Below are 14,383 nucleotides of genomic sequence, written 5' to 3' on the forward strand. Positions count from 1 at the left end.
GAATTAGATAGTTTTTGGAATTGTCTATACATACATAAAACCCCAAGAGCATAAAAATATGCGAAATCAAGAATTCCGATAGAGGTTACATTTCTGCCTTTGCAAGTTAATTGATTGTGATCTGCAACATGTAACAAGACTTCAGCAACACAGAAACCATTTATAGGCACTGGAAACTGATAATCCAAGTATGTTTTTGAAAACCATTTTTTTTATAGTTATGTAGTTACTGTTGGATTTAAAAAATAGATCTTAAAAGAAACTTGGAAAATGAATTAACTTTTAAATATGTAGTATTGAGTTCTTTTTTGTTTTTGTTTTTTTTGTTTGTTTGTTTTTGTAGTATTGAGTTCTGAGGAGTAAAAAGTAAAGTTGATGTAGACTTATTAAACATTAAGGGTCTAGTACTTTTGCTTGGATGTAGTTAAATATACGTGTTCATATAGGAACAACTTAAAAGTAAAATTTTGCCATGATTAGCTTCATACTTATGTTTTCAAAGCTTTATGCAATACCTGCGTTAGAGAATGAGAGGCTATATAAGCAAACTTACTTTCCTATTGAATATGTTAATTATGGCAGGGACCAAAACAATCTAAGGGTCATGAAGTTGGTGAGAAAAGAGTGAACACACACACAAAAAAAGCAGAATTTTTAACTGAAATCTGCTCCTGTTTTATTCCTCAATTGTTAAAGGGAAGAAAATGTATTATTTTGTAAAAACTGAAAATTATACAATCTAGAAAATCTCAGCTTCTCATTTTTTATAATCATTTTTACTGTTTATAATTAAGTTAGAACTTTCCACATTTTGGTTTTAAAATTAGATTGATAGCTGTTTCAGAAAGTTTGGATTTCTAAAATACTGACTTTTATATTTTGTTTTCCTTTTCCCTCCCCGCCCCCCCCCCCCCCCTTACCTCCAGTGGACAAACTACATTCATGGGTGGCAGGACCGTTGGGTAGTTTTAAAAAATAATACTCTGAGTTACTACAAATCTGAAGACGAGACAGAGTATGGCTGCAGAGGATCCATCTGTCTTAGCAAGGCTGTCATCACAGTAAGTTCCTCTTCTTCCTTCAACAAGTATTTATTGAGCATCAGCTATGTACTAGGAACTTGGGATAGATCTGTGAATAAGAGAGATAAAGATCTTTGCCTTTGTGCAGTATAGAGTCCAGTATTTCTTTCCCTAAAGCTATTTTAGAGTGTTTATTGCTAGATATTATTTTATAAAGACAGTATTTATCTAGTTATAGTAAGTAAGCTCTTAATAGATTCAGAGAAAAAAGGTATTTGAAGACTTCATATCTGATGAGATCAGGACAGTTATTTGGCAGGTTACTGAAAAAGCAGAAAACTAAAAAAACATGTATCTTAACATTTAAAAACTTTACTTAAAATATATAAATCTGTATTCATTGCCAACTTTTTGATGTAATGCTAACACCATCTCTTTGAACGTGCAATTGAGAGAAGTTGTTCTTGTAAACTATGTCCATGATGCATGATTTGCAGTTTCCAGTTTTGATTTCTCTAAAGTGGAATAAAAGCTAAAGATAGTTTTGAAAAACCCTAAGTATAGGTTTTTCTGACTTTTTTATGTTTTTCTTAATATTTTACAGATGTTTCACCTTTGTCTAATTCAATACCTTTTTAAAGAATGACTCACTTTTATTGAGTCATTCTACTTAGTTTGCATTCAGTTTAGTTTACATAGAAACAATCCTTTTTGCACTTGTATTCTGTAGATGTACGTAATATTAATTATGTAAAGACCGCCACGGGTAAACTGGCATAAACAGGGTTGGGAACCACCAACTGATTTGTTAAACATAACCTGTGGGATCAGAAGTGGCTAAATATACTAAAAATAGCATGCAAGTTGAGAGTACTCAGTGTGCAATGGCATATTTAATGAAAGAACAAAAAAGGTGTTGGCTAAAGCAGGTCAGTTAAATGGAGGTCAATTAAGGGTGCTCTTGTACTGAAAATCTGGAAATGGGTATGTTAAAACCTAATCATAGATTTTACTGATGCAGTCATAGAGAATTCACATTACGAAAGAAATTATATTGCTTGTAAAAGTAAAAAGTATACTTTAAATCTGTGTTGATTTCTTAATCTGAGTTACATAGGTTTATGTTACACATTTGAGGAAAATCTTACCGTATTTTCCTTTTTTTTTTTTTTTTCGTACATTCTGCCCCTTATGTATATTCAGAGTTTGGAAAAACACATAGTTGAATATTGAGTTGGAAAAACTTGCAGAGGAATTGTTTGTAAGTGTTAAGAATGAAACTTCTACTCTATTTTTGAGATCAGTTTTAAATAAATATTAATTTAAAAAAATTTTAAAGAAAGTTTGAACATAAAAGCTCAGTATTTTTTTTGACTTGTATATTGTACATTATGGTGCATCTTGAATTCGTGTATAGTTTTGTATTTGGGGGTTTTATTTCCCTTGAGATAGATCATTATGCTAGAGGACAGAATAGTGAATAGGAACATGTTTTATAATCTTGAAGTGTCTGTCTTTGATTCTTCATTTCCTTCCTTTTGCATATCGTCAGATGCTTTTTAGTTACTATGTTTGACTCTTGAAAATATTTTGTTGGTTGATGTGAAAATGGGATGAATGAAATTTTTATTGTTTACTAAATAGTATTCCTAGAGTACTGTTATGTTATTTTCATTTATTTATTTATTTATTCATTCATGAGAGAGAGAGAGAGGCAGAGGCAGAGACACAGGTAGAGGGAGAAGCAGGCTCCATGCAGGGAGCCTGATGCGGAACTCAGTCCGGGGTCCCCAGGATCACGCCCTGGGCCAAAGGCAGGCCCCAAACCGCTGAGCCACCCAGGGATCTCCAAATTTTTGTATACTCTTATTGACCTTTTCCTTTCTGGCTTCTGCATTTAGTTATGTTTAGATACTATTTCCCACTTCAAAAACTATAATAGCTATGTTTTCATCTAAAATTTACATGTAATTCTTATTCCTGTAGGAGTTAGTCTAAGAAGTGATGTGGGAATTTAGCTTTTTATTGTTTATCAAATGACTGTGTATTCTGTAGCCATTAATTAAATAATTTAGCTTTTCTCTATTGGCTTCAAATGCCATCTTCATTATATATTGCTTTCCTGCATGTATTTGAGATTGTTTTTGCCCGGTCTTCTGTTAACTTGGTTTGTGCATTCCTTTTCTTTGTAGCATGTTTAAAATTATATTACTAATATTTCATCAACGAACATTTCATGATCTTTTCATGAAGATAAAAGAAGTGGTTTCTTTGCATTTACTGAGCTAAGATGTTTTGGGAATTAGGTAGGTAGAGGTATTTGGTACAATGAAAGTAGTAATGTCTTTTGAATTGGTTTGCCAAGTGTCTGTAGTCCTAGCTCACCTTAGGTATCTGGCTTTGTGTACCTGAAACTGTAGGACTTCTTTAATTACCAAATGAATGGAATTCCTATTATTCTTATAGGTTGGCTATTTGGAGATATATCCACCAGTTTCATGATTTAATATTTTCAGAAGGAAAACTGCAAGGTAATGAAAATGTTGTTAGATTTTTAAAAATTAAAAATTACTCTTAGGTAAGTAGGGGTTGAAGGAGAAGTTGGAAGATCCTGGCAAAATTAAAGAAGCTAATAGAGATCGTAAAAGCAAAGGAGAGAAGTGTTCAAAACTAAAGAAAACTATAAAACCAAACAAAAAATTTTTAAAGTGCCAAATAAAGACTAATCAGATCCAAAAGGTTTTTAAGGTGGAATTATAGTAAGAAATTATGGTACAGAATAATGTTCAGCAAATTGGATATCTCCCAAATGAGTAGTGTGCCATAAATAATCATTATACAAGGAACTCTAATGAGAAATTTAAGGAGTTGTCCTTTTATCAAGTACATGATTTTGCTATATTGAACTGGCAGAAAGAGGAAGGTATATGCAACAAGTAAAAAAGCATTAGATAGGTACTAGTTGATAATTCTCATTTGAGGAGCATTTGCCAATGAATTTCTGAAGAAATTAGAATCTTAGACTACTAAGATTTATGCTTTGAAAAACTAGTATCTGTTAGTTCTTTTGTAAATACTATCTTCTATCTTTAGATACCTTGAATGTAACTCGAATAATATAACTTAAATAATTCAAATATAATAAGTATTTAAAATATTTGGTAAAAGTTTCTATAAGTGGAAAAATATAAAAAAGGATACTTGTTGAAATGTAGGACCCAGAATGTTGAAATAATTTACTCAAAACTCTACAATTACAGAATATAATTAGTTTGCTAGGCTTACCATAACAAAGTACCATATACTGGGTGGCTTAAACAAAAATTTATTGTCTCAGATCTGGAGACTAAAAGTCAGATCACGGTGTAATCAGGGTTAGTTCCTTCTGTTGCTTTTGGTGGTCGGCCGGCAATCTGACATTCTGGTGCTTATAGATGGATTACTCCGATGTTTGCATTCTTGTTCACATAACGTTCTCTCCATGGGCATATTCATATCCGAATTTCCCGAATTTTTCGTAAGGACACCAGTCATATTGAATTAGGGGTCTGTTTTATTCCAGTGTGACCTCATCCTAACTAATTACGTCTCTGTTTCCCTGTTTCCAAATAAAGTCACAATCTGAGGTATGCAGGATTAAGTCTTCAGCATATATACGTTTTGAGCACATAATTCAACCCATAACACTAAATATCTGAGTTAGGACTACAACCCAAGTCTCCTGATTCTCATCTGGTGTTATCACATGTCACTGAGCATAGGAAAAAAAAAAATAATACATTTTATTTTGTGTAAGACTTGCAAGAACATGCCTGTTAAATATTTATGAAGCCATTCTTTAAGATTTGTAATTTACTATTATTGCCTTCTGTTAAGTCTCCAATAAATATAGTCTGCATTTTAGCATTGAAGTTTTCATAAAGTAAGAAATATACATAATTTTCTAGATTTGCCTGCTTAAAACAGTTAGCAAGAGGCTTATTTTCTTAGTTTTCCTGAAGGTCTTTTAAGCTTCACATACACTAGTTTTTATTTAGTATTTTTATTTAGCATTATATCTTAATTTCCAAAATGCTTAACATTTCATACATGGGCTCTGAAGTCAACCCTGGGCATCTAGACTCTACCACCAGAGGTACCTTTGGCTAGATTACTAACTTGCTCTGAGTTTCACCTTCCTTAACTGGTTAACAATGGGGGATGTCTTGAAGTATGAATTACTTATGTGTGTTAAACAGAATAACTTATGGGATGCCCTGGTGGCTCAGTGGATGAGCATCTGTCTTCGGCTCAGGGCGTGATCCCAGAGTCCCGGGATCGAGTCCCCTATCGGGCTCCTTGCATGGAGCCTGCTTCTCCCTTTGCCTAATGTCTCTGCCTCTATCTCTTTGTGTCTCTCATGAATAAATAAATATAATCTATTTTTTTAAAAGTCATGTCATACCTTCTTAAAACTCAGATTTATATAGATATAATTTACGTCCAGTAAAATTCACCCCTTTTAAGTGTATAGTTATAGCTTTCATAAATGTATACAATGATGTAATTGCTACCACAATCAGGATATAGACAGTTTATATTACCCCAGAAAGTTCTCTCCTGCCTCTTTGTAGTCAATTACCTCTTCATCCTTGACCTGTGGAAACTGTTCTTGTAGTTTTGCGTTTCCCAGAATGTTATATAAATGGAGTCATACAGTGTGAAGCTTTTTGTGTTTGGCTTTTCATGCAGCATAATGTTATTTAGAGCCATCCATGTTGCATTTATCCCTAACTTGTTCCTTTGATTACTGAATTTAATTCCCTTGTATAGATGCACACAGTTGTTTATCCTTCACCATTGAGAGGTATGTGTTTGTATCCAGATTTAGGCTACCATTAGTAAGGTTGCTGTAAATATTCATGTGCAGCTGTTTGTGTAAACTTGTGCTTTTATTTCTCCTGGGTAGATAACTAGGAATGAGATTGCTGGGTCATACAGTAAATTGTATGTTTAACTTTATAGGAAACTGCCAAATTCTTTTCCAAAGTGGCAATACCATTTTATTTTCCTACCAATAATGTATGAGAATTCCAGTTGTTCATCATTTTTGTCAGCACTTTTTTTTTTTTTTTTACCACTCTAGTAGCTTTGTAGTGATCTTTGTTGTTTCAGCTTACATTTCCATAATGACTAATAATGTTTTGCATCTTTTTCTCTGCTTTTTATTTGTATCTCTTTGGTGATATGTCAGTTCAAATCTTTGTTTCTGTTTGTCTTCTTAATGTTGAGTTATGAAAGGTCTTTGTTTTTGGCAAATACTTTCTCCTAACAGGCTGATTTTTGTCACTATCATCAGAAAATCAATTACCATTTAAAACATATCTAAATGTATATTTTGCAGACTTTTTGCTCTGAATTCCTAGGGACCCTTGAAGGCTATTTATTTCCCAGTATAGTTTACAAGGATACCAGCACTCTTATTAAGTTTTTAAAATTATTTGTACATTATTTGTACAGAGGTAACATTTCTCACATTTTTTTAAATTCTTATTTTTTCGTTTGGCTGTACAGTGGTACCCTCTCTCTTAAGTAAAGCAACAAAGCTTTAGATTTAAAATTACCTGCTTAAAACTTATCATGTAGTGAATTCACTGGTATTGCTGTTGAGCTTCTTTGGAGTAAGTGGTGTGTATGCTGACCTTTGTTGTTTCTCCACTAAAGGAAGGAAACCATGGCTGATAAAGAATGCTATGTTCTCTTGGTCCCCCAAGAATATATATTATCCAACAGTTATTTCTTTTAAAAATGTATTTCTTTTAAAAATGTAGTGTGGATTAAAGAGGATTAAAGTGACTTAAAAAAGAGAAAGATCAAGTATAAACTGATCATAAGGAACCAAGAGGCCAAGAAGCCATTATTAGTTGAAGTTCATCCAGAAATTAAGGTGGTCTTTAAAATAATAATATATTGAGGGCAGGAGACAGGGTTGGGTGATGATTCTTGAAACTTAAAAATAAACCCATTTTCGTGAAGTGAAGTTTTCTCCTTTTGTGAAAGTTGTCAGGTAGTTTCATTTGACTTAAAACATTAGGAAATCTATCCTAGGAAAGATGCATATATACCTTTATCTCCTTGCCCATAGTCAGTGGGTTAAACTAAAAAGGGAGAACTGGGGATCCCTGGGTGGCGCAGCGGTTTGGAGCCTGCCTTTGGCCCAGGGCGTGATCCTGGAGACCCGGGATCGAGTCCTACGTCGGGCTCCCGGTGCATGGAGCCTGCTTCTCCCTCTGCCTATGTCTCTGCCTCTCTCTCTCTCTCTCTCTGTGACTATCATAAATAAATAAAAATAAAAAAAAAATAAAAAGGGAGAACTGGAGAGGAGACAATAGAAGAGAATATTTTAGAAGCTGGAAAACAGATGAACAAGTGCTAAGTGAGTTAATACATCATGGAAACCCAAATCCTAAGTTATCAGTTGGGAAACAGAACTAGATTTATATTGCAATCATATAATACTTTTGCAGTACCCGATACCTCTTGAAATAAGAATTTGGATGTGAAAGTTGTGAAAAATAAGGAGGATACACAGGGTATCAGTTTAAGAAGCAGTCACATCCCCAGATTCTTCTCTCCCAAATCTGTGCAGTTGGGTCGTTGACCAAACCCTGCACTAACCTGATGTAGATGAGAGATTTATTATATAGAGACAATAAAATAGTGGTTTCTGACCTGGAGAGTGGGGAAGTAAGCATTAGAAACAATTGAAAGCAAGGAGTGATACGAAATACAGGTAGTTTAGGGGAAGTGTGCGAAGTGAATGGCTCCCCATACACTAGGTGACATACTTTCATACTGAGGGCAGGAGATTGCTGGGGACTTCTAGAGAATCTGATCAGTCCAAGAAGAAAGACCTAAAGATAACATCAGAGCTTCTTCAGCAAAGTAGCCCAACTGGATTAGCCAGCAGTGAAGCTCCTCATCCTTGATAAACTGCTCATACATAACATTACAGGTTCCAGTCAGTTTTGTGGTCCCCCAGCTCTTAAAAATGGACAGTCAAGGACCAGTTTGAAGATTTGCAGTATGAAAGAGAGCAAGAAAAAAAAATCTCTTCTGCAAAAAAGAGATTTGCAGATAAAAGAGAGCAAGACAAGGCAACAAATTATTCAAATGTTCCACAAAAATAAAGAAGAAAATTTTTCTCTGTATTCTCAGAGATAAGAGCATTTGGAAACATAAAACAAAAATGGAAATGATAAGTATGGTAGCATTGATGAAAAAATCAGAAGGGTTAGAAGATAGAATTTGAAAGGGTTTGAAGATAAAAAAGATAGTGAATGAGAGAAAAGATAAAATTAATGGAATGATTCAAGAATTTTAATATTTGAGCAGTAGAAACTTCAGGAAGAGAGAACAAAGAAGAAAGGAAGCATCAATAAAAGATACAGGAGTATAAAAAATTTTGATTTCAAAAATGTAATGAGTTTACTGAAATGAATGCAAGAAAAAATTTATAGAAAACATTAAAAAATACAAGAAAAATTCATAGTAATAAAAGGACATGAGTTTTGGGTGCCTGGCTAGTGCAGTTGGTTCAGCGTCTAACTCTTGGTCTCCACTCAAGTTGTAAACTCAGGGTCCTAGAATTGTGCCCCACTTGGGGCTCAGCACTCAGCACTGAGTTCTTGGGTTTCTTTCTCTTCCTCTGACTCTCTGCTGCAATCTCTCTTTCTAAAATAAATCTTAAAATGGAAGGGAGGGATGGAGAGAGGACGAGGACAGATGGACACGTGCTTTCACATTGAAAGGATCAAGGAAGGTCAGCGTGAAAAATGAAAAAAAAAAAGACCCATTGTTAAAGACAAATCATCATACTGAGTAGACCACTGGGAGAAATGAAGATCCTGGATGCTTCCATTGGGGGAAAAAATCACAATGAAGGATAAGGATTCAAAAGGACTATGGACTTCTCAGAATGCTGGAGGCTAAAATGCAATGAGCTGTGCCTTTATTTTTCTGAAGAATTATTTTCAACACTGAATTCTATATCCAGCTAAACCATTAAAGCATAGGGGCAGATAAAAGCATTTAAAAATGTCTCAAAAAATTTCCTTCTTGTGGCTTTTAGAATGTCTTTTTTAGGGACACCTAGGTGGCTCAGTGGTTGAGCACCTGCCTTCAGCCCAGGGACGTGATCCTCGAGTCCTAGGATCCAGTCTCACATTGGGCTTCCTGCATGGAGCCTGCCTCTATCTGACTGTGTCTCTGCCTGTCTCTCTCTCTCTGTCTCATGAATAAATAAATTCTGAAGATAAAATAAATAAAATGTCTCATTTTATGTATATATATACATATATATATATAAAAATACTGATGAAATGATATGTTTAGAATTTGCGTCAGAATAATCCATCTGGAAGGGCTTGAATTAGTGGGAAGTAATAGATGAAATAAGAACGATCAAAAATGTTAATTGTCAGAGCTGGATAGTGGAATATGGGATTTATTATCCTATTTTTTATTTTGTATATGTTTGAAAATTCCAATAATAAGAAGTAAAAAATACTCAAATACACATTCTGCAAAGCTTTTTTTAGAAAATGTGCCCCATCGAAACAAACAAGTATTAAATAAGAAAGAGGAAGATAATAAGGCAGAGGACATAGTTCTCAAAGTGTGATGTCCAGGCCATTAGCATCAAAATCAGCTGTGAACTTGAGAGAAATACAAATTCTCAGGCCCAACCTCAGTCCTAATGAGTCAGAAACTCTGGCTATGGGCTTCAGCATTCTGTCTTCAAGTGATTCTGATGCATGCTGAAGTTTGAGAGCTACTTTCCTAAAGCAAGAAAAATAGCTATGCTCAAGTAAAGAATGGAGAGCTCATTCTCTTAACTGCTTGCTCTCTGCACTTGGGTATTTGATCTGACATTTAAATGAATGGAGTCATTATACATGAAAGCGAGGAATTGCTATTAGTTGTGTTGTTGGTGCTAGCCATCTGAATGGACAATGGATGTAAAAGGTTCAGACTTTGGTAATTGTTAAGTGATTGTCTCAGAAACAGAATAGTAATGAATTGAACAGATGAACATGGGTTATATCAACCTGACTGCTGGTCTAACTGGCACTTTGACATTCTCTGCTAACATTGCTCATTGAATTTTCCATTATCTAGAATGTCTTTTCCCTCCTCCATTATCAAAACCCTCTATTTATTCTGGGTCCAAACCAAGCCACAACTTTTCAACAAACCATTCCTCATCTTTTTTTCCCCCCTCTCTTCTAGTAAAGAATATGGGGTGTATTTTTTTAAAATTTTTATTTATTTATGATAGAGAGAGAGAGAGGCAGAGACACAGGCAGAGAGAGAAGCAGGCTCCATGCACTGGGAGCCCGACATGGGATTTGATCCCGGGTCTCCAGGATCGCGCCCTGGGCCAAAGGCAGGCGCCAAACCGCTGCGCCACCCAGGGATCCCTATTTTTTTTTTTTTTAAATTTAAATTCAATTTGCCAACATAGAGTATAACACTCAGTGCTCATCCCATCAAGTACCCTCCTTAACTCCCATCACCCAGTTACTTCATCCCCCCATCTTCCTCTCCTTCAGCAACTCTTTGTTTCCCAGACTTAGGAGTCTCTCATGGTTTGTCCTTCTCTCTGATTTTTCCTCACTCAGTTTCCCTCCTTTCCCTTATTGTCCCTTTCACTATTTCTTATATTCCCCATGTAAGTGAAACCATATGATGATTGTCCTTCTCTGATTGAGCCATTCCTCATCTTTTTGTCCTAACTGTAAGATTTTTTAAAAAAGAAACATGAACTACACAATTGTTAGGCGCTAACAAGAAGGTGTTAGGTAAGGGAATCCCTGGGTGGTTCAGCGGTTTAGCAACTGCCTTCAGCCCAGGGCATAATCTTGGAGTCTGGGGATTGAGTCCTGCATCAGGCTCCTTGTATGGAGTCTGCTTCTCCCTCTGCCTGTGTCTCTGCCCCTCTCTCTGTCTCTCTCTCTCTCCCTCTGTGTCGCCCATGAATAAATGAATAAAATATATTTTTAAAAAAGGTGTTAGGTATTTTGCATGTTATCTCCTTTAGTCATCATAATTTTCTTCTTCTAGCCTATTACTCTAAATATTTAATCTTTCCATATATGTGCCTTTCTCTTGGTTTTGTGCTTTTGATTTTTATTTCAAGAAGAATAGTAATTGCCCACTTCTATTTCAATGGTGGAAGGATATCCATTGGCCCAGTGGTTCCCAAACTTCAGTGTGCATCTAGAGGCTTATTAAAACAGATTCTTGTTGTATTTGCAAGTTCTATGTAAAAGTGAAACTTTTGAAAGACATGAATATTTTCAAGTTATTAAATTGTTTTTTGCTATTTAGAAGACTTGGAAAGAATCCATTTTAAAAGCTGAGTTAAGGTCATCTAAATATGCCTTGATCATAAAGTAATTATAATCATTTAAGTTCTAACACAGTTTTATAACAAGTAATGTTATCATTATACAAATGCATATTCATGGCTCAGCCATCACATAATTTGAATGGAAAGTCCCTTATTGGGTTGTGATTCCCAGTGCCTAGTAAAAGCCTTTCAGTTGAACTATAGCAAATCTTTTTTTTTTTTTTTTTTAAGATTTATTTATCTTAGGAAAGGGGAGGGCAGAAGGAGAGGGAGGAAGAGTCTTAAACAAAGTCCCTGTTGAATGCAGAGCCTGACACAGGGCTTGATCCCACAACCCTGATATCATGACCTAAGCGGAAACCAAGAATCAGATGGTTAACTGACTACACCACCCAGGCACCCCAATATACCAAAGTTTTATATTTCTCATGTGGATTTGATTTTCACAAATCACCAGAAAGTATTCAGAATTGTTGAACCAGGTAATTGAAGCTTAATAAAGTTTTGTGGGCCACAATATATTTTAGGCAGAGTATAGCATATAGAAGATTTATATTAATTTACTTACCAGAAGTCCTTTCTTTCAGTCTGAAATATTATGGTTTTATTGTACTAGAGAATGTGCTTAGATGCAGAAGTTTGCTTTTTAAGATTCTTGGGACAGGTAGGTGATCTTTTTTTTTTTTTTATGGCAAACCATTACCAGTCAGATTCCATTATAACAATTCCACAAGGGATTTATAGACATCATGAGAAAAGATTACAACTTTGGGATCCCTGGGTGGTGCAGCGGGGGATCCCTGGGTGGCGCAGCCGTTTGGCGCCTGCCTTTGGCCCAGGGCGCCATCCTGGAGACCGGGGATCGAATCCCATGTCGGGCTCCTGGTGCATGGAGCCTGCTTCTCCCTCTGCCTGTATCTCTGCCTCTCTCTCTCTGTGTGACTATAAATTTAAATTAAAAAAATTAAAAAAAAAAGATTACAACTTTATTTTCACTAACTTTTAACCAAAATTTTGCATTTTCTTTATTAATGTAGGGAAAAATTACAGTAATATTGTCAGTATTTGTGACTTTTTCACTCAACAAAAATTACAGATACTATCCCATGACATTATTGACATATTGTAGATCTCTCCAAATACTACTATCGGCTACTAGATACTAATTTGTTAGTATAAAGTAACACATATATTTTAGGGTACCTGAACTTAAATGTTTTAATCATAAATTTTATGTAATTGGTTTCTTCTAAAATCATATGTATTTTGCTTTACATTTTTAAAAGCATTGTTCCGAGGATTCCGAAGTTTCACCAGTTTTGCACAGGAGTACATGAACCCTTGCACCACGGGGCTACACAGAGCATTTTTGTAGGATTAGAATTTTGTTTTGAGTCTATTAATTGATGTCTTCAAATAATTTAAGATGACAGAATTAATATCTAAATTTCTAAAATGAAATGAAGTATTTCAGGCCCAGTGAAAAAAAGAAAATGCATTATGCTATCCTTCTCTGCTGGGCTTCCGACTCTCTTGAATTATAAGGTTTTGTATGATCTGCCTTCTTAAACATTCAGTTCTTTTTCTTTTTCTTTTTTTAAAGATTTTTTTTTATTTATTCATGAGAGACATACAGAGAGAGGCAGAGACACAGGCAGAGGGAGAAGCAGGCTCCATGCAGGGAGCCCGACATGGTCTCCAGGATCAGGCCCTAGGCTGAAGGCGGTACTAAACCACTGAGCCACCTGGGCTGCCCGCTAAACTTCATTTCTTACCAGACTCCCTCCTCTCATGATGTCCTCTCCAGTCATACTTTCCTTCCAGTGTCTTATCTAGGCTTACTCTTTCCTGCCACATCTCTTTATATGTGCTTTTCTTGCTGTCTGAACTCTTTCTTTCCTCCTTTGTTCATTCCATTTTATCCTCCTTTTCTTGGCTCAGGTATTACTTCCTTGGAAACCTTCCCTGACCCTATGATTAGATTACGTCCTTTTATTATAGGCTTTCTCATCATGTTGAGATGTATTTCTTCTTCTTCTTTCTAATTTATGGCTTGTTAAAGTTTTACATTTCTTGTGTGATGATTTGGTTAGTGTGAGCTCTGCAAAGTTGAGGACCATGCCTGTTCATCCTTACCATTGTATCCTCGGTGCCCCAAATAGTGCTTGTTAAATCATAGGTGTTCATAAATATTTCATTGGTTAGTTGGTTACATGGATAAATAAATGAGTTTTAAATCATGGCTGTCCAATAGAAATATGTGAGTCACAAATACAAGCCACATATGTAACTGAAAAAGGAGAAACAAATGAAGTTGATTTATTATGTCCAAAATATTGTCATCCTAACACACAGTCATAAGAAATTATTACTAGGGTGCCTGGATGGTTCAGTTGGTTAAGATCCAACTCTTGATCTTAGCTCAGGTCTTGATTTAAGGGTCATGAGTTTAAGCCTCATGTTGGGTTCCATGCCCAGTGTGGATCCTACTTAAAAATAATTTTAAAAATTTATTACTAAGATATTTTACGTTCTTTGTTTTCTACCAAGTCTTCAAAACCCAGTGTGTATTCTACACTTCTAGCTCATCTTAGTTCAAACTAGCCACATATGACTAATGACTGCTCTGTTGTACAGCACAGGTTTAGATGTCAAAGCATATTGAAAATTAAGAAATTTGGTACTGGTTGCATCATGGTTCACCCTTTACCTAAGGGTTAATATTAAAAGCAGGATTTTGTTTATTCAGAAATTCCCAAAATTGAGGTAAAAATATGAGAGAAAATACCCAGAGAGTGTATCAAGTCAATACTTTAAGTGAAAAAAAATTGCAGCAAATACTGAATACTTATAATTTGTTTTCGTATATATTTTCCTCAATATTTGCATGTTAGGTTTATAAACAGAAAAGGAAAATAGAGTCTTTGGAAAGATGTTATGCAATTGGGGACAGTGAGATTATGCAAAC

General features: G+C 35.1%; 1 protein-coding gene across 4 annotated transcripts in view; it reads left to right on the forward strand.

Annotated features, from left to right (window-relative positions):
• Positions 1-14,383, forward strand: part of CERT1 (ceramide transporter 1) — a 105,334-nt gene that overhangs the window by 4,653 nt on the left and 86,298 nt on the right. For all 4 annotated transcript variants that reach the window (XM_077867857.1, XM_077867850.1, XM_077867870.1 and 1 more), the window contains exon 2: positions 927-1,061. In XM_077867857.1, the coding sequence (XP_077723983.1) occupies positions 927-1,061 (135 nt within the window). The remainder of the gene's footprint in view (positions 1-926; positions 1,062-14,383) is intronic.

Source organism: Canis aureus, chromosome 2 (genome assembly GCF_053574225.1).
Source record: "Canis aureus isolate CA01 chromosome 2, VMU_Caureus_v.1.0, whole genome shotgun sequence".
Taxonomy (NCBI): domain Eukaryota; kingdom Metazoa; phylum Chordata; class Mammalia; order Carnivora; family Canidae; genus Canis; species Canis aureus.